Raw genomic sequence first — 21631 nt, forward strand, 5'->3', positions numbered from 1 at the left:
CTGAGCTTCATGGCTGAATGGGAATTTGAACCCTGGTTTCCCAGGTCTTGGTTCTAAACACTAAACCATCCTGGGTCTCAGTGGGATGTTTATCACAATTAAGGTGCCCGCGGAAGGCTAGATACACAATTAAACATTTTAAACTGATGTTGTTCACTATTTTATGGCTCCGAACTGCTTTGAATATAGGAACAAAGAAAGAGTCCTTAAATTGAGTCAGATCATTGGCTTATCTAGCTCAGTGCTGCCAACCCTGACAGGTAGCAGCTCTCCAGGGTTTCAGAAAGGAGATATTACTAGCCCAGCCTGAAGATGCTGGGGATTGAATTTGGGAGCTTCTGAAAGCAAAGCAGATGCTATGCTACTGAGCTACTGGCCCTTTCCAGGAACATAAGTTGCCTTATGCAGAGTTGGTCCACTGACACATCTAGCTCAGTACTGTCAGCACTGACTGGCAGTGGCTCTTCAGGGATTCAGATGAGGGTCTTTTCCAGCCCTACCTAGATATTGAACCTGAGACCTTCTAAATGGAAAGTGGTAACCCGAGGTACCACTGAGCTACGACCCTTCTTGGAAACACAGGTAGAGGCTTTATACTGAGTCCAATCACTGATCCCTCTAGTTCAGGGGTATTCATTGTGATGCCTTACACTGTGGTCATGGATGTGAGAGTTGCAGTCCAGCAAAATCTGCAGGGCTAGCCATAGTCTGCCCTGACTGGTAGTGGCTCTCCAGGGTTTCAGGTGGGATGTTCCACTTCCCAGGTCTACCTGGAGATGCCAGCTATTGAATCTTGAAGCTTCTGCATGCACGGCACATACTCTACTGCCACACTACCTTGAGTCAAACTATCAATCCATCAAGCTCAGTATTATCTACACTGACTGGCAGCAGCTCTCCAGGGTTTCAGGCAAGGGAAATTCCCACCCCGACTGGGATTGAACCTGAGACTTTCTGCATGAAAAGCAGATTCTCTGCCTCTGGGAGACAGCCCTTCCCTCCACTGCAAATAAAGTAAATAAGAATTGTGTGCAAAACATTTGTTTAATTAAGGGTGCCAGGAACTGTAGCTCTTTCCGGGTAAACTATGGTTCCCAAGATTCTCTGTAAGGAAGGCATATGCTTCTGAATGCCAGCTACTGAAAACCAGAGGAGGGGAGAGTGCTTTTGTGCTAGTATCCTGCTTGTGAGTTTCCCACAGGTCTCTGGCCAGCTGCTGTGAGGACAGGGTGCTGAACTAAACATTGTCCTGATCCAGCAGGGGTGTCCTTATGTCCTTATGCTTTAAATGTGCTTTAAATGTATGGTGAGGATGTGACCGGCATCTGGCCCAGCAGGCACTTCTCTCCATTGGTGGTAACTCTTAAACCTGCCACTCAGAAGAGGAATGGGTTAAATACCACCCACCCCAGTTTTCTTTCCTTTTTAACCTAAAGTGGGTCTAATGAGCCAGTAATTTGATTTGGTCTATAACATGCTTTTAAAGCGAGGGGATAAATACAGCTGGCCTGCATAAAAGGTAGCTATTAAAGGCGATCCGGGATAGGGCGTAATAACTTTAAATTAATAGCTCCCCCTCTTCTCTGTCAGATCCCGCACTTTGGCCTTACTTGGGATTTTGCCATATTTATTCTTTAAAAGGGCGGGCGGGGGGGGGACGACAAACTTTCAAACCGTGCCCGCTGGTCTCTCGGGCAGCCATTTAACCTCCGTTTATGAAGAAATAAAGGGAAATTGATGCTGATTCCAGCCTGCTTCGGGGGATCATTGTGCGGTGTAAGAGCTATTCTGCCTGCAATTTACCGGTCGGCCTTGTCATCCCCATGACGGCTGCTTCTGATCAAGATAAAGCTTTATAGCCAGGGCATTTGCTGCTAACAGCAACCTAATGCTGCATTTTCATTTGGCTGCAATTAATGTTAATGCCTGCAACGAAAATTGTCATTAAAGACCATTTTAAAATCCATTCAATTTGCATAGGCGCAGCCCATTTGCTATCGGGTAAAATACTTGCTGTCGTTCATCACATCTTCCTTTTGCAGCCATTTCCTCCCCCTCCCTCCCACCTACTCCCTTTTTTAAATAGAAAAACCAACTTTATTAGCAGTTTGCTCCCCCCCTTTAAAACGTGAGATCTGTAACATCACAGCTGACCCGGCACCATGCAAGGAATAATAATAATAATAATAATAATAATAATAATAATAATATGTTTTTAATTACCTGTATTTGTAACCCGCCCATCTGGCATTTTACAAGGTATGCAGAATATAAGAAGAGCCTGGCTGCTGGATCAGGCCAATGGCCCTTCTAGTCCAGTATCCAGTGGCCAAACAAAATGCCTCAGTGGGAAACCCATAATCAGGATCTGAGCCCGAGTACACTCCCCTCCTGTAGCTGGTAAGAGATTGAACCTGGGACATTCTGCATGCAAAGCTCTTCCACTGAGTTATAGATGCTTCTGATAAACACAGGAAATCTGTCAGGCCATTGATCCATCTCCCTCTGTGTTGTCTGTACCAGGAGCAGGGAACCTTTAGCCACCCAGACGCTGCTGAACTACAACTCCCATCAGCCCCAAGAAGAATTACCAGACTATATCTCCACTCCATTTGCCATGAATTCATACCAATCTCTGTCAGCGGGGATGTCAGTGGAGTTCTGGAGTGCTGCAGCAGCCCTGTGGGAGCTCAACAGATCCCAACCTGGAGTTCCCCTGACTTCACCACTTCTGGCTCACTCTGCCCCATCCTGATGAGTGCAGCCTTGCTGGTACTGGAAGACACTACAGTGGTACCTCGGGTTACATACGCTTCAGGTTACATACGCTTCAGGTTACAGACTCCGCTAACCCAGAAATATAACCTCGGGTTAAGAACTTTGCTTCAGGATGAGAACAGAAATCGTGCTCCGGCGGTGCAGCGGCAGCAGGAGGCCCCATTAGCTAAAGTGGTGCTTCAGGTTAAGAACAGACCTCTGGAACAAATTAAGGTCTTAACCTGAGGTACCACTCTACTGGGTTTGCCCAATCCCCCAAGCCTCTATTATATGAGATTGGAGCATACAAAAAGAGAGAGGTAAATAACAGGGGGAATAAAATCAGTTTCTCCACCACTACCCCTCTGTGGAATCCCTCAAGGAGGTGCCCCACTTTCTTCTGCTCACCGTGCTGGCCGCCCATATGTCATGTCCACAGGTACTTTCGGAGGCGTCTTCTTGAAGCGCCTCTCATCATCCTCGCTGAGGCGGATGTCCTTTTGCTTGCGGTACAGGTTGCTCTCGTGTGCTGTGACAAAGCCGGCCTTGACGGCTCGGCTGTTGCAGGCCTTCTGGTCGCGGGGCCTCTCCTTCTCCGGAATGCTCTTGGGCTTCATAGAATTCCAGTGGCCAATGGCTATGGGGAGACAACAGTACAGTCAGACCTTGGTTTTTGAACACAATGCGTTCCGGAAGTCCGTTCAACTTCTGAAATGTTTGAAACCCAAGGCGCAGCTTCTGATTGGCTGCAGGAGCACCCTGCAGCCAATCGGAAGCCGCGGAAGCCATGCCAGACGTTCAGCTTCCGAGGCAAAGTTTTACTTCCGGGTTTGCGGTGTTCAAGTTCCAAGTTGTTCGTGAACTAAGCTGTTCGAAAACCAAGGTATGACTGTATTTGTGTTATGTAGTGAAAAGTATTTGTGGAAGCTGTTTCTGTGCAGAGACTGGCCAGGCAGACAGGGTGGTGGTTGTGGTTAAAGCAGTTCATGAACTGTATAGCTTTCAGGTTGAGGACTGTGTGTTTGTATTTGTGTTTATATATTTTGGAATTTTTGAACACCCTACCTGTTGACATCAGGCAAGTGCCTTGAGTGAACTTTTTTCAGCATCTGCTAAAAACATTTTTGTACGGGCAAGCCAATACAGATATATAGAATGCTGACTTGTTTTAATCTGGTTTTTAGCATTGTTTTTTTAAAAAAATGTTTCAAATAGCTGTTTTAAACTTGATAATCTAAACTGATAATCTCATTGTTTTAATCTATTGATAAGCCACTTTGAAGTTTTCCCTTTTGTTTTTACAATGAAGTGGTATATAAATTTTATGGGGGGGGGGTGTTTGAGAGAGAGAGAGAGAGAGAGAGAGAGAGAGAACTTCCAGCACATAGAAAGCTAGTTGTCAGTGAGAAGTCTAAGCTAGAGACAACCTTCCTGAGGCTTCCGCCCGCCAGGAAGGCTTCCGCCCACCAGGGGTGGACCTGGTTTCCCACTGTCACATCATTTGTGTTGTGTGAGATATATATATTGGCGGGGGTGGGGGTGGGGGTGGGTGAGACAGAAATAATCCATGCAGTGTCTGTATACATAAATAACATCCCTTCTACTCTAGCCCTAAGAATGGGGAATATCATGCACAGTGAATGGCCTCTCAAAACTAGGGTCTTTTACATGGGTGTTTGCTGCAGTATACCATTAATGCAATAATAGCGTACCCCTGCTGGATTCATACTGGACATCATTTCACATCATTAGTTGTACTACAACACTTCCCCACATTACCACATTACAGTGGTACCTCGGGTTACATACGCTTCAGTTACATATGCTTCAGATTACAGACTCTGCTAACCTAGAAATAGTGCTTCAGGTTAAGAACTTTGCTTCAGGATGAGAACAGAAATCGTGCTCCGGCAGCACGGCAGCAGCAGGAGGCCTCATTAGCTAAAGTGGTGCTTCAGGTTAAGAACAGTTTCAGGTTAAGTACGGACCTCCAGAACGAATTAAGTACTTAACCTGAGGTACCACTGTACTACCTATGCCCCCCGCCCGCTGCCTAAACATTTATGGTACAAAAAGTTACAGGATTTCAGCAGAAAGTACACTGACTGGGAATGAAGCAGTGCATCCTCCCTTGAACTTTAGTAGAGCATTGAAAATGGGATGGTATAGCACCTCCCCGTTCCCAGACACCACTCTAAGTTCAATATCATCCATGAATGCACAATTTTTAAATGATGTTTTGGGGGCCCAGGATAATGCCACATGAAAAGAGGGATTCAAGAAATCACAAAAATGCAAAAGACAGCACACTTTCTTCCTCCAAAAAGTGTGGAAAGGTGAAAATATATCAGCGGAAATTAAGAGGAAAATGCATCCTTATGGCCCTACCTTCAGCAACGCCTCCATCCAGCCCATGCAAATATAACCCATAGTTGAAAGCATAGCCGGGGAGAGTGTAGCAACTTCTGCGGGGTTTCCCAAGCTCCGGCTGCAAAGAGAAGTAAAAACAGTCATCTTAAATATTCTACCAGCTAAATAATTTATTTATTTGCAGTCATGAAACCCTCATTTTCTGTGAGCAGAATAAATCACACAAAGTAAATTCACATGTAGAAATGCCTGATTAGTGCCAAGGCTCTGATTCAGCATAGGAAACTGCTTTATACTGAGAACTGTCTAGTTCAGTATTGTCTAGATTGACTGGCGGTGGCTCTTGAGGATTGCAGGCAATACCTATCTTTCTCAGCTTTTCTTGGAGATGCTGCTGGAGATTGAACAAGCGACCTTCTGCATGCTGGGCAGATGCTTAACTGCTAAACTATGGCCCCTTTCCAATAGGAACAGAGGAAGCTGGCTTACACTGAGACCAACTTGCCCAACCCCACCCCAGGACAGATAATCTAGAAAGTTTGGCAAAGTCCAATGTGTGATTTTGGCAGTTGCCATTCTTCAGGATTATCAGTAAAGTATTTTATAAAAGTATGCCATATTTCATTTGTAGCATTCAATGCATTTAATCTCTTTGTTAATTCCTCTGATACAGCAATAGACCATACAGTCTGTTTCCAATGAGAGATACACAGATTTTCCCATCCTTTCGAATTCTGTGCCACTAGTAGGCGTGCCACTACTAAAAGAAAAGTGATGAGTTCATTATAACAAAGGTCAGATTGCCCTTGTTTGAAAATAGTTAACAATTCCAGATTTGGAGTACATTCCACATGTTGACCCATAATAAACCTCATTTATGTAAACACCCTCTGCCAGAGGGCTTTATATGTTCAACACACCCATCACATGTGAAATGTTGTACCTATACTATTGCAGTCTCTCCAGCACTATGGTGGGATAGTTTTATTAATACTATGTAATGGTGTCAAATGCCATCAGTGTAGTAATTTAAATGTATTTTCTCATATCCAGGTTGATACTGATTTTAGTGGGTTTTTAGCACACATTTTATTCCAATCCACCTCTGCAATCTCTATCCCTGACTGGCAGTGAATCTCTACGACTTTAGACAGGTCTCCCAGCCCTGCTTGGAGATACCTTTAGGGACTCAACCTGGGACTTGGGACCTTCCGCATGTAAAGCAGGTGCTCTACCACTGAGCTACAACCCTTCCCAGCATCTGTTTTCAAATATTATTTCATGGCATGAAGAAAGTGGATATAGAATTTTTTTTCTCTCCCCCTCTCATTAACGCTAGAACTCAGTTGACATCTGAATAAAGCTGAATGTTGGAAGATTCAGGACAAAAAGGACTTTTCCACAAAGCACAAGATATAAATCTGGAATTTGCTCGTGCAATAGGCAGTGATGTCTGCCAACTTGAATGACTTTAAAAGAGTTGGCCACTATGATGGACTAGATGGGCCATTGGCCTGATCTAGCAGAGCTGGAAAATATTTTGTTGATTTTTTTACAGAGGCAGAAAAAAAATCTCCAAGGGTTTCTTTGGGTTGGTGGTCACCATTAGAAGCAACAATTTCACAACAGCTCTCTCTTTCTTTTTTGCACTCTCTCCCTCTCCATCAACCTAGTGTTGTCCTGAGAGATTTGTGTGCATGGGTTCATATGTATGGGAAATGGTGGTGTCCACACAGAAAAATATGGCAGAGAATATTTAGATGAAAATCTGTATTGTGGCTGCATTTCCCCCTAGGACAAAAGAGAAAAACCTTAAAAGAAATATTCCCAGAGAAACTGTCTAACCCACACAAGATCTACAAAATTTGTTTATTGCATTTATGTCCCACCCTTTTTCCTCCAAGGAACTCAAGGTAGTATACAAGGTTCTCCCTCCGCCCCCCATGATCTGGGCAGCGGTTGGCCCAAAGTCACCCAAGTGAGCTTCACAGCCGAGTGCAGGACCTCTTCTACGTCTTAGTCAAACACTCTAGCCACTTCATTACACAGCCTCTCCTCACAAAATCCGGGCTGGTCTTGATCCAAAGCAGCTAGACCCGACTCAAAGATTCCCCTTGTAGCTACAAACCTCCAAATTGCTCTGGAACCATGAAAACATTTGTGTGAGTCCCTACAAAGGGCCCACCCTTCGCAGGCAGAAAAAGTCACTAAAATACCAACTGATGGACAAGTTGAAGCGGGGGAAGAAGGACAATATGGGGGTGGCCAGAGGAAGGCTCAAAAGAGGGCATGGGGGGGGGGAATGGGCACACAATAGCTGGCCTCTTTTTATTTAGTTTTAAAATTAACTCCTTTTATTCCCTTCTGTGTACCCTGGCTTTGTGGTGTCTGTGGGATTAACTGACCTCTGATCACGTCTTTGTGCCTTGACCAGGATCTCCATGGTGAAGCCAGCCAGAGATTAGCCCTCATGATGACATCATATTGTCTTAAAGGGGAGGGCAGGGCTGGGGAGAGCCGGACAAGACCAGAGGCTTTTGGTGGCGTGGTTTGACAGGAGGCCTGGAAGGGCAATGCCCATGTTTCGTGAATAGGGATGGAAGGATCTGTCAGTTTTAGTGTCTCATTTTTCCAGTCATAAATTCAGTCCTCCGCCTTTCTGCAGCAATTTGCTTTAAAAAAAAAAGTACTTATGAAAATTTGGCAGCATTTATTCAAATCAACAAAACTTTGCCATTTTGACAAATATATATATATATTGCAAGCAATTTCTTTTAATATGCATTTTTGTATGTTGTTATTATTATTCCACATTTTGTTTACTTACTGCATTTATATCATACCTTTCCTCCCAGGAGCTCAAGGTAGTATATGTGGTTCTCCCACTCCCCTTTTAACCCCCTGTGAGGTAAATTAGACTGAGAGGCAGTGAGTGCCTCAAGATCACACCCAGTGAGCATGATGTGCCTGTACATTTCATCCACTTTGGCCAAAAGCAGAAGAAAATTACAGCTGCATTTAGATTCCCCGTTATTGTTAATGGGAAAACTTGGAACTTTGTTTTATACAGGGCAGTTCGGGAACCAAATTGCAGATCAATTATGAGAGCATCCACAGTGACCCAGGAACACTGCAGAATTTTAAGAGATGCACAATGTAGTGATATTCCAGTTTCCGGTTAGCAAAAAAGCTAGTGGGTTAATCTTTAGCATCAGTGAGATGTGCAGAATGGCAGAGGGAAGTACTGCAATGTGACACAAGGTGGCAGCCTTCTTTCCATCCACATCCACCACCTCATCCCCTATAGCAGCCTGGCCTCATCTTCATCTTTTCACCAGCTTTGGCTAGAATGCAGATTCCCCCGCTTTCTTCTCCTGACAGCTGTCCCCACCAACAGACAACTTCATTAAACCTAATTAAGATGTAATTTCGCTGCCTTATTTCCACTCTCTCCGCTGTAATTAAAACCCATTTCTTGCTATCTTCCAGGCGGGCCTAATAATTTTCTCTGGGCACCTTCTGAAAGCTTTGCTCCCTTTATGGCTTCGATGATGGCAATCGAGCCTCCTAAACACTATTTATATGGCCACATTTGGAGACACCCTGCCTCAAATGTAGAAGGGGACAGAACCTTTAGGGAACCTAAAATTTAATGCCAGATTTCCACTGTTTATTATAGGAACACAGGGTGCTGCTATAGATTGTTTTGCTCAGACCAGGGGTTATTCTCGCTACCTGGAGATGCCAGGAATTGAACATGGAACCTCCTGTGCTCTTAGCTACAGACCTTCCAGTAAGACACAGGAGCACAGGAAACTGCCTTATACCAACTCAGACTAATGGTCCAAGTGGCTCAGCATTGTCTAGCAGCAGCTATTCGGGGTTTGGGGCTGAGAGACTTTCCAAGCCCAACCTGGAGATACAGATGACTGAACCCAGGACCTCTCTTGCTCTCGGACCTGCAAAACTCCAAGGGTCAGCTACCTATCCTAATGCATGCATATACAATTCTTTGCAGTTGCCCGTTTACATCTACAAGTGCAATACAATGTTGGGGTATGCAGGATGCCAACCAGTCCAGTCCATTCCCTCTCCTTGATTGTTTGATGCAGGTCTCCAGCCTAGTAATGGGTGCAAAAGTTCATATACTGAGGTGTGCCTTAAAAACGCACATATTCTTGAAAGGAACATACCAAAAGAAAACAGAACAAGAGAAAATGACTTCGCAAAAGATTTGTGTTGTAGGCAAAATGTGTGCATGTGAGGAAATCCTCAAAAAGGCTGTTTCTAGATTTTCAGTGAGTGCCCCCAGACTAACAGCTCTCTGCAGCACTATTTTGTAGCTGCTACAAAATTAGGGGTTAATATTTGGAGGGAAATAAAAAACATGAACAAACGAATTAAAGAAAAGCAAATGAAATCAAGTGGGTCCAGGATTTCAAATTTATATATATATTTATTTATTGTTTGTAAAAACCACCCTTCATCTGAAGATTTGAGGGCAGTTCATAGCATAAAAGCACAAAATAAAAACACAAAATACATAATAAACAAAACAAAACAAACCCATAAATACATAATAAACAAAACAAACCAAACCCATAACCCATCCAAATGTGTCCTGTAGGCTGCTGCAACCACTACTGCTTCCTTGAAAAGCAACCTTGTGTATTTGTGGGGTTGGATGTTCAGAAAACGGGTGGGGTGATCCCTCTATGATGAAAGGTTGCAGTGTTTGGGACTTTTAGGAAAGGTGAGTGAGAGGTTGTGCATGGTATGGAGAAAGTGGATAGAGAAAAGTTTATCTTCCTCTCTCATAAAACAGTGGTACCTTTGGTTACAAACTTAATTTGTTCTGGAGGTCCATTCTTAACCTGAAACCGTTCTTAACCTGAGGTACCACTTTAGCTAATGGGGCCTCCCACTGCTGCCGTGCCGCCAGTGTGCGATTTCTGTTCTCATCCTGAGGTAAAGCTCTTAACCCGATGTACTACTTCCAGGTTAGCAGAGTCTGTAACCCGAAGTGTTTGTAGCCCAAGGTGTTTGGACCCGATGTGTTTGTAACCCGAGGTACCACTGTGCAGTGGTACCTCGTCAAGTATCCGGGATCCATTCCGGAGCCCCGGACGCTCAATGAAAGAGATGCTCAACAAAACGTCGCTCTGTGCGTGCCCATGGAGCAGTTTTGCATTTCTGCGCAAAGCAGCAAACCCAGAAGTAACCTGTTCCAGTACTTCCAGGTTTGCCACGGACGTCCGCCGAAATGGACGATCGAGGGGGCGGATGTTCGTGGAGATATGACTGTATTAGAATTTGTGGGCATCCAATGAAGCTGAACTTTGGCAGATTCAGGACACATTTTAAGAAGTCCTTTATGCTGCTCATAATTAAACTTGGTTAAACGTGTTTGTTTGTTTTTAAAGTAATGATTTAATATGCATTAAGGTTACTTTTCGTCTTTTTTTGAAATCAATAGTTGTAATTGTTTTGATTTCTACCATGGAACCTTTTGTAATCACAAACTGCACATTCTTTTCCTTCTGGGATGTTTTACTATAAACTCAGTAAATCACACAGCTGTGTGCTATATTCACTTATTGGCAATCGTATCAACTTAATATTCCTAAACTATTTTTCTTTCATTTCCTTTTTCTGTAACCTGTTATTAAAATTCAATAAAATATATTTCGAAATAAAAAAAATAGTTGTTGGATGCCCCAGAAAGGGAGAGTGCTCTTGTACTCAAATCTTGCTGGCAAGTTTCTTGAAGGCATCTGCATTGCTACTGTGAGAATAGGATGCTGGACTAGATGGGCCATTGGCCTGATCCAGCCAAGCTCAGGACATTCTTTCTGCAGAGAAGGCCTCAATGAAGGCTCAGGAGGGCTCAGAACAGCTATGGGGGGAGTCTGAATAGGAGATGGTGACAGCAATTGAACACCTTGTCAACTAAAACCAGACAACGCCTTCGCAGAGGGAAGCAGACCCACCCTCTCTGACAGAGCTCACGTTCGCAATCCCAACACCAACATTTCCAATGATGTGTGTGCCCCACCTTGTATTTAAAAGTGTCGCAGGTGGGTGCCGAAACTTGTTGGGACATCTTAATTGCTTCCATCCACTTCTTGCCCGGCTGCTGAAGTGTAACTTCTGAGCACTGTGTCTGCTGCTGAGCCTGCACCATCATCTGACTGAATACGTATCTCTTTCTTACTTACAAGGCAGAGCATTTGTCTGCATGTACTGTCTGGGAGAAGAATACCAGGGTTGAGATTTGTGGTGGTAGTGAGGAAAACATGTTCTGCATGTTTGCAGCAATGGCCAGAAGCTAGTGGTTGGTGTGAGCTGGCTAGTGCCCCTTACATCACCAATTCACTTTCCACTAATCCCCAGAGCATTGTTGTCACTATTTTTAAAATGTTTTTTTTTAAAAAAAAAAAAAAGAAGAGGCAAATGATGAAACTACAAACTGATAAATGCACATGATGAATGTGGAGTGTTAACATTTATTTATTTATTCTTAAAAATGCAAGCAGCCTACCTGAAGTATGGGGTTAGGGTGCGTGAGACTGACAACTGACTTAGGGTTGCTGTGTCTGATGGTAACAGACCCACTGAAATTCATGGGCCTGGCTAATTTTGAAATCCATGGATTTCAGTGGGTCTAATCTGAGTAGGACTGGCATTGGATACAGCCCCTAGCGCTCAGAGTGATGGAAAGCCTATCTGCCATACATGTTACGAAGTCAGGAGGCAGCCATGCTCACAGTGTGGGTAAAGAAACTGCTCCAACATCTCTTTAAATATGACGTCTTTCTTCACCCCTAAATGGGTCTGTCCCTCATCAGAAGCTTCTGCAAGCCATGAGGTCACACCATTCCTTAACCTGTTCAAGAGCCCTGCTTGTTTCCTTCCCTTCTGCTCTGCTTTGGGTGTGTTTTTATTATTTCATTACACTCCCTTGCATAGTCAAACTCCTCATCATGCTCCCATTACGATTATTATTTCTGATTTACGGGTCCATGCCAGGCGGAGCAAAGGCCCGAAGTCTTCCCCCACCCACCCCGCCTCCTTTCCTCCACAACAGCTTGAAATCAAGCCGTTCATTTGCATTTACATGATCTCGCTGCGCAGCTTATGAGATGGAGAGATTTATTTGCTACTTAGCTTGATGTTTGATTACACTTGGAGAAGGCGGAGAGCTACAAAGTGTGGGGGTGTGGAGAGGCATGTGTTGGAGAGCGTCCCTGAGGGAACTGTAACACGGCACATCGGGTTTAGTTAGATGATGAAGAAGGAAAGGTTTCATGGTTTGGAAGGGGACGGTCGTTTTATCAAATATGCGGGCATAAAAAGGGAGTGTGTGTGTGTGTGTGTGTGTGTGGCCGCCACCGCATGTTGTGTGTTGTTTAAAAGAAGCAGTTCTTTATTACTGCTGCTAATATATCCTTGTATTAGGGAGGGACAGATCTCTCAATATTGGTTTTCCTCATTTTCTCATGAGTTCACTTCGCCATGTTTTCACCTTGGCTGCTAATCATTATTATTTTAGAAAGCTCTGGTGAAAATGCACTGACATTTTAGTGATGCCCTCTTAGAATACACATTTTTGTGAGTATTCCCCCCATATGATAATGAAATTTTATATGCATTGTTTTCACAAAGATGTCTGCAAACAGGACATGAAGGCTGGCAACATTAACCCCACCGTGTGGGAATCCCTTGTAGACAACCACAGTGCCTGGAGACAGACAGTCAGGTCATTTATCCACAGCAGTGACCAAAGGAGGAATGACTGGGAGGAGCGCAGAAAGAAGAAATGCCATGGTATACCTGCATCAGCACAACCAGACACCTTCATTTGCCCCAACCGCAACAAAACGCATATCTCCTGTATCAGTCTCTACAGTCATAGTATGTACTGCAACTCTCTAACGGTTTGACTTCACACCCAAATGTACACTCTTTTATTGTCTCCTGAGACAGGCGGATGCCAACCAGTACAAATATGTAGTCCAAGTATACTTGGAATACTGCGAACAGTTCTGGTTGCCTCTTCTCAAAAGGGATAGTGTAGGTTTGCGAAATGCTGAGAAAAATGCAACTATGATTATCAAGGGGTTGGAGCAACTGTCCCCCTTTGAGGAAAATCTACAACATCTGAGTTTGGGAAAAGAGAAAAGGTAAACAAGGCAGGACATAATAGAAGTGTATAACATTTATTCATAGTCTGAAGAAGCTGAATAGAGATAAGCTTCTAGAACCCAAAGGCATGCAGTGAACAAGAACATTGGAAGATTCAGGACAGGCAAAAGACAGTACTTTACACAGTGCGTAGTTAAACTATGGAACTCATTCCCACAATATGTAATGATGGCCACCAACTTGGATAGCTTTAAATGAGGATTAGCCAAATTCATGGAGGAAAAGGCTATCAATGGTTACTAGTAATGTACTACTAGCTGCAATGGCTATGTTCTCCCTCCACTGTTGGGAATTGCAAGCAGGAAGAATGCTGTTGTGCTCCTGTTCTACTTGCCAGCCTCCCATTAGGGCATCTGACTGGCCACTGTGGGGACTAGATGGGGCTAATGGCCTGATGCAGCAGATGGCAGATGAACAATCATCGTCCATATTCGATTGTGTCAGAAGAAAATAGTTGGAATTTAGCTCCGAGGCTGCCAAATTACCAAAAGATCCGCTGCCTTAATGAAGTGAAATTACTAAAAGGCTGCCTTGGCTGAAGAGTAGCCTCACTGCCATTGGAGAGACTGCCTAGAGGATCACAGACTTAATTGCTGAGGGCTTACAAAAACAGAATAGCCCATTATGGCTAAAAGAACGCTTGTTGCATCCCCCTGTATCCGACTCTCAAAACTGGCAGGCTTATTGCGGGCTGGCTGAATCTTGCCTCTTGTCTATATCACACTGAGCACAAGCTCTTGAATCTGAAGTGAACATTTTGAGATGGGGTTGGGTGGGAATGACTAGACCAGGCTGTAATTACTGGGGGGGGGGTGGCGGAGGGGGGGAGGAGAGAAGAGTGAAAAAGAACAGCGGGTTTTTCTAATGAATGACAAGCTACTGGGTGGAAATCTAATTTGGTCTAATTAAGCAGCCTTTGTGAGGATTTGTCTTCAGATGAGAAGGAACCAAAGGAGATCTAAATGCAAATGAACTCTTAGGAATTCGGTTTTAAAGGGCCAGCAAGACAGAAAAGCACTTAAGAACAGGTTCTTTCTGTGTGTTTGTGTGTATGTGTGTGAATAGGAGAGGGGATTGGTAAGACTTTAACTTCCTACTTGAAAACAGGGTGTTTCTAAGCAGAAATAACTTTTTAAAAAATATTTTTGTACGCCTAGTGTTGTGCACTGGCAACTGGCAAGGTCTGTGCACCGGAAATTGACAGCAAGACTTTACTATCTAGGCCCAGTTGCTTAGTGTTATGTACTGAAGTTCTCGCCCTGGCCACCAGGAGTATTGTGTATGTAGTTTTCACTCAGGTCCACATCAGTTATTTTAGGCGGGAAACCCTGGGTTGTTGTTGCTACCTTGTCGACGGCCGGCTGCCTATAAAAGCAGGCCGGCTGAGCTGTTTGCTGTTCAGTTCTGTCCAGCTTACAAATAAAGAGCTGCTTTGGAAGAATCGCTGTGTCGTCTGCTATGTCTACCCACTATTCAACACTGGCAACGAGGATGGGATGGATGGACATCAGAGCCATCCTCTGAACTGAGTTGAATCACTGAGCTGAATCACAGAGCGAAATCACTGAGCGAAATCACTGGACAGAACCAATTCAGAGCTGACCATTCTGGCTAGAGCACGGTGTTCCATCCATCGCCTCCACGTCGGCATCAGAACCATGGCTTCACTCGTGCCTCTACCGCCGTTTGCCCCAGCCTCTGAATCATGGGACTCCTACCTTGCTCGGTTCGACTGCTACCTCCAAGCAAATGAGCTGACAAGAGGGTCTGTAGAGCAGAAGCAGGCCCTCTCCTCAGCCCTTGTGGCCCCGAAGTGTTCGCGACAGCCTGAGCATTGGTTGCGCCTCTAGCAGTCTAGGCAGCACCTTGGGACACGATTCAAGAGAAGCTCCGCAACCACTACGCCCCAAAGCTGTTCAAGATTGCTGCCCGCCATGCGTTCTACCACCAGAACCAGGCAGAGGGGGAGTCAATCAACAACTACACCACCGCCCTCTGACAGGCTGCAACGCACTGCGAGTTCCGAGACTTAGACGATGCCCTGGTGGATCAAATCGTCTGCGGGGTCCGGGACATCCGTCTGCAATGGCATCTCCTCGCCAAGCCAGACCTCACGCTGCAGAAAGCCACTGAGGAGGCTGTGGCCTCAGAAGCTGTTGAACTCTCTGCCCAGGAAATCCACAAGGCCAGTAGACCGTATTTAAAGGACTATGTTGTTGGACATGTAACACTGTTGGTCTAATGGAAGTATGTGAAATGTAACTGATATGCTTTGCGCCTAATTGAACCATTACGCGTAGTGCTGTATATAAGGAAACCATTACGATTGTAACTAATGCCTTATCTTGGTAGGGAGGGGTGTTATGTACTGAAGTTCTCGCCCTGGCCACCAGGAGTATTGTGCATGTAGTTTTCACTCAGGTCCATGTCAGTTATTTTAGGCGGGAAACCCTGGGTTGTTGTTGCTACAATGTTGACAGCCGGCTGCCTATAAAAGCAGGCCGGCTGAGCTGTTTGCTGTTCAGTTCTGTCCAGCTTACAAATAAAGAGCTGCTTTGGAAGAATTGCTGTGTCATCTGCTATGTCTACCCACTATTCAACACTTAGTAACTTTAAACACGTGATGTACAAGTCTATGATGGTATAACAGTTGCACAAGTGCATACTTGCTGTTCAATAAAGTTTGTGGAGGCCTTAAAGCTACTCAGAACCAAATGATGATAAAGCCACCTGTGTAGCAATCTATCATTAGAGATCACTGTCTATCATTAGAGAGTGTGTTTCGAGAACAAGTGAGGCTTTTATATCATTGTGAATCACAATAATATTTAATCCTTACTTTTTGTAAAAATAATAATGAGTAAGGGATATGCAAGTGGTGCTAGTAAACAAAAGCAGCAAAAAGAGCAGCAGGAAATACTTCAACGTTTAAAGCTAATCCCGTCATATGGCTTTGTACAGCAGGCAGAAGCAGTCCTACATAATCCCTCCGATACGGAAAACTCATGTTTACAAACGGAAGAAAATCAAGTAGACTACACTGAGCAGTCTGAGCAGACTGAAGAACAACCAGTCAACCATTTATAGAATGCAGCCTCCCAAGAACTTTGATGAGAACTGTTGCCAGTAACTACCACTACAGGTACAGAAACTTCAGGAGAGGAGTAAATGACAATGAAGTGACCTTTGACCTACAGTCAAATAATTAATACAAGGTGCAGAAGGAACATACTACAAGATAGTTACACGAAAAGAAGCAGTTCATGTTCATTACCGTCTTAAAGAATTAAAGGAAGTCCAAGTGTTGCAGACACAAAAATACCAACTGTTCATGCTACTAGTGACATTTCAGAGACAATAATGATATAGGTTTCTAGACAACACTGAATAACGAGGAAATATTCTGAATTGAGAAAGGTCCATTGAAATGTCAGCACTGGGATGGACCTCCTACCTAGAAGTGAACATACGGAAACGAAACCCAGTTCTGCTCAAATAATTTATTATATTCCACCAAAGTAAATGGAGAAACCTACCCTCTTGCACTTCCACCTGTACATCAAATAAGCTCAACCAGAAAAAACACATTTCAGCCACCAGTATATATGTCAAATAATATTGTCATGGACTGGTTGGGCTCAGAGGAATGGTGGAAGGAACCAGCTGGGGAACCACCAAGAGAGAAAGGTTTAGAGCCCGGGGACTGGTGGTGGGACAACGTTGAGTGTGCATGGTGTAATTACTACCAGCTCACTCCTGACATATTCTAGGAGAAAATTTGACAGCTTTTCCAAATGTGGAAACACTTTTCAGATTGTTGCTGCGTTTAACTGGTTACAAATGGTACTGGCGAAAGATCCCTTTCTAGACTAAAAAGGATGAAGAGTGATCTGTGGTCAGCAACGTCCCAAGATCTGTTGTGTGATCTAAGCATTCTCTGCATAAAAAACAATAGATTGTGGCTTGCTGATTTTAATGATATAATTGATAAGTCTGCATCCAAGAGAGCATGAGAGAAACTGTTCTGACTCTGTATGTAGAGTATGGTCTATGTGAGTGGTCCATGTGAACATCTTCATTAATGCCATACTTTTGCTAACTTATTAAGGGTTATAAATCTATAAACAATCATTTTATTAATGCTAAAATTTCAGCAATTTTCTATTTTCATTGCATAGATAAAGAAGAGAATGTGGTTTTGTTTCTTATGGTCAGATGCTATCAGGTTTGGGCCTCCCAAGGTCCCCTAGCCCAGGGCCTGCAGTTGCTTTAATTTGGACCCAGATTGCTCCAGATATTGCACCAGTGACTGTGTTTGCCAGGTCAGTCAGAGAAGTGTCTGGGCAGCAGGGTGGGCAGTACACCAGCTATAGGGGTGGGTAAATCAAGGGAGTTTGAGTAAAAAATAAGCAAATTCCATATAATGGGAAGAGCTTTGCTTGATCAGGCCAATGGCCCATTTAGTCCTGCATCCTGTTCTCACAGTAGCCACAGTAGTCAGACTGTAGGAAACCCACAAGCAGGACTCAAGCACAGGAGCCCTCTCCCCTTCCTGTGGTTTCCAGCAACTGGAATTCAGAAGCATTACTGCCTCTGACAGGGAAAGGGAGAACAAAGATATTGTGACTAGCAGCCACTGATAGCCTTCTCCTGCTCCATGAATTTGTCTAATCCTCTTTTAAAGACATCCAATTTGGTGGCCATCATTGCCTCTAGTGGGAGCAAGGAGCACGTAGCAAGCTGGCCAGCCAATGGGTGCGGCTTTGGATCCTGACCGTTAGTGTTTTATTAACATAACAACACTGGCAGAGGAAGGACCCCGCCTCCAGCAGCCTTGTACCCCACAATTCCCATAAGAAATCAAATATAATCCTATTTAAGAAGCTTTAAATAATTTTGAGCTTTCATATTGACTTATTAAAATGCAGCTTACAAATGCGCCTCACTTGCAATCCTTTTACAAGAAAGGGGTATTTTTTTAATAAAAAAAACCAGATGGAAGGAAAGATGATTGGAAAGATCAGTGAGTGAGAGAAATAGATATTTTCTTCTCCAGTCCTTGTGAGATCCGTTCTCTCTCTTCTTCTCTCCAGCACCCCTGGCACCCAGTCCAGTCCCAGACAGCTGTATGACTCTGGCTGGACTATTAATAGACACCAAAGCCTTTGGGGAGGTGTTATGGAGCGGGTTATATCTCCCTGCTTTTGACAGTCTCGTCTGTGCAGAGCAAGAAGCTCCGGGAAGTGGGGACAACGAATGGCAGACCAAGGTTGGGGAGCCTTGCTCAGAGCTAAAGGGAGACACTGTCTCCGTGCAAACACCACCTGCCCTGCCCCTTGCCAAGTCCCTGGATTTTGTGCCACAGTGTGGGGACAGGGACGAGAACAGCGAGAGGCAAGCAGTCCCATGGGGACAGATCACCCTAGTATAGCAATGAGCCCAGTCCTTGTCTGTTCTAATACAAGGTGTGGAAAGAGCAGACTTTATGGGGGGAAAGACATCCACTAGGATTTTTTTAATTTTGCTTTTTGGCAGGGTGGAACATGCCCATTTCAAAGTGGCATCTTGAATCTTCACCCCCTGGCATGCTTCTAGCTTGGGTTCCTTAATGTAAATTGGTCTACTCTAAGTAAAACTTGGGACGCGGCTGGCACTGTGGGTTAAACCACAGAGCCTAGGACTTGCTGATCAGAAGGTCAGTGGTTCGAATCCCCGCGACGGGGTGAGCTCCCGTTGCTCGGTCCCTGCTCCTGCCAACCTAGCAGTTCGAAAGCATGTCAAAGTGCAAGTAGATAAATAGGTACCGCTCCAGCGGGAAGGTAAACGGCATTTCCGTGCGCTGCTCTGGTTTGCCAGAAGCTGCTTAGTCATGCTGGCCACATGACCTGGAAGCTGTACGATGGCTCCCTCAGCCAATAAAGCGAGATGAGCGCCGCAACTCCAGAGTCGGTCACGACTGGACCTAATGGTCAGGGGTCCCTTTACCTTTAAGTAAAACTTAGATAAAACATGTGAACTTGCTGGATCAGGCCACAGGTCCATCTAGCCCATCATTCTGTTCTCACAGTGGCTGACCTGCGGAAAGCCTGCAAACTGGACATGAACCCTTCTTGAAGAGGGCTCTGATGTCTGATCTCACAGTCAAAGGCGTAGGCCAAAGCCTTAGACCACAATTGATTCAAGGCAACAGTTGCTCATCTCTTACGGCTATGTGACTGAAGCAGTGGGGAAGCCTGTTGTAGTTCCACCAGTGATATTTGAGGTAGACTTTGTACCTTCAATGGAGGTAGCTGCAAATCTGGAACAGGGCTCTCCCTGTTACCCCAGTGACTGGCCTTTCACGGCCCACGCATCAGTCAGTCCATAAATTGGTCTGCAAATCTTGGTAGTTGAGTGTTAAAATGTGTGTGTGTGTTAAATTGACTCCCTGAAAGCAAACCAACTTACAACCACTTAAAAATTTGCCCAAGGTTTAATACTGACATCTTCGTGGAACTCTGCTTTATCTCGCAGTCCCTAACTTGCAGGCATAACAAAAGGTCTTGTTGTGTCAAAATCATGGTGTGCATGTGTGTGTTTTTAAAAAAACATGGAGAGAAAAAAATGTCACACACATCCTGTGACAGCTGCAACCAAAGTCCAACCCTCAGGCATGAATAAAAAAGTTATTAGTTGCATTACTTCCCCGCGAAGTGGTTTGACATATTAGAATGTCACGATCACTAAAAAAGGTGTAATGAGCAGGGTGTGTGCTGTTGCCCATCAAGCTCAGTCTGTGAAATTTTGGCATGTTGAACGTACATTGCTGTGGGGTATGGCTTTGCAAGCATAGGCGGAAAATGAGACTGTGTATTCCAGGGAAGTGCAAGTCTCAATTTAATGGACACAGGCAAATTTATTGCATTTTAGGAAGGTTTAGGGTTGCCAGTTCTAGGTACAGAGGAGAAATTAAATTCTTTTTGCATTTTGATGAGGAACTATCTAATTCACACTTCTTGAACCAATATGTGAAGCAATCTTTAGAAATTTGCACTTCCCTGAATTTTTACAGAGCAGTTCTTGGACCCCCCAAAATGTGTTTATTAGGGGAAAGTGTGCATGAAAATACATACAGTGGTACCTCTGGTTACGAACTTAATTCGTTCCGGAGGTATGTTCTTAACCTGAAACTGTTCTTAACCTGAGGTACCACCTTAGCTAATGGGGCCTCCCGCTGCTGCCACTGCACGATTTCTGTTCTCATCCTGAGGTAAAGTTCTTAACCCGAGGTACTACTTCCAGGTTAGTGCAGTCTGTAACCTGAAGTGTCTGTAACCCAAGGTACCACTGTATATCGTTGGAAATAACATGCAAAAAGGCATTATGCAAGGAGAAAGACTGTGTTGGTCAGAAAGTAATGGCTGTTTCCACCTGCCTTGCTCCACCCTCCATCCACAGACACCTTAACAAGGGAGCTACCATTGGGCGTGGGTTGGTTTAATCTGTGCTGCCCACCCTCCAGTGAAAGATTATGAGTCATGGGGGTGTGACATAGCTGTCAAAGTTTCCCTTTTTTAAGGGAAATTCCCTTATTCCGAATAGGATTCCTCGCAAGAAAAGGGAAAAGTTGACAGCTATGGGGTGTGGAGAGTGTGTGTATGAACTCAACAGTGCTTATTTATTTTTGGCTGCTAGTTTGTTAATGTTTTTAATATTGTTTTATAGATTATAAATGCTGTATTGATTTGTTAATTATATAATATGACTTTTGGTTTAATTGTGATGTTTAACTTATTTTTCAATGTCCTCTACATTGTGATTGCGTGTGAAGATCCCCAAAACCACCCCCAAACAAATACACAATAGACACAGAATTTTAGTTTGTTTTGGCAATAATTTTGGCCACAACTTTATTGATTACAGCATGTGTGTGGTTGCTTAGGCATGGTTCCAGGCTACCTGAACCTGCACTGTGGCAGGAACAGGACTGACAACTGGGCACCACCAGAGGTCAGTAAGAGAAAGCATTCTGGGGAAGCACGAAACTGGCTTCAGTCTCCCAGCTCACCCCAAATGCTCCTAGGGACTCTGGCGTGGCCCTAGCCCCCCGACAGGGTTCGGACAAAGGTGAGCCCCTGGATTCCTTTAACGGAATTCCCTAGTAGCAGCAAATGGAGGGGCAGGCACAGCCAACCACTTTCCCTCCGAAAACAATGCCTAACCGCCAACCTTACAAAGTTGTGACGATTTGCTACATGGTAGGCAAAAACCAGAGGGCAACAGCCAAACAGCCAAATGACAAAATTCCTACTGGGCCCCT

The 21631-nt window shown here is 44.4% G+C and overlaps 1 protein-coding gene across 1 annotated transcript in view; it reads right to left on the bottom strand.

Annotated features, from left to right (window-relative positions):
* CFAP77 (cilia and flagella associated protein 77) overlaps positions 1 to 21631 on the bottom strand; it is a 93568-nt gene that overhangs the window by 33250 nt on the left and 38687 nt on the right. Inside the window, exons 2-3 of the mRNA XM_083424023.1 lie at positions 5146 to 5245; positions 3166 to 3394 (exon numbers count right to left, since the gene is read on the bottom strand). Of these exons, the coding sequence (XP_083280149.1) occupies positions 3166 to 3394; positions 5146 to 5245 (329 nt within the window). The remainder of the gene's footprint in view (positions 1 to 3165; positions 3395 to 5145; positions 5246 to 21631) is intronic.

This window comes from Podarcis tiliguerta, assembly GCF_965153285.1.
Source record: "Podarcis tiliguerta genome assembly, chromosome: Z".
Lineage (NCBI taxonomy): Eukaryota > Metazoa > Chordata > Lepidosauria > Squamata > Lacertidae > Podarcis > Podarcis tiliguerta.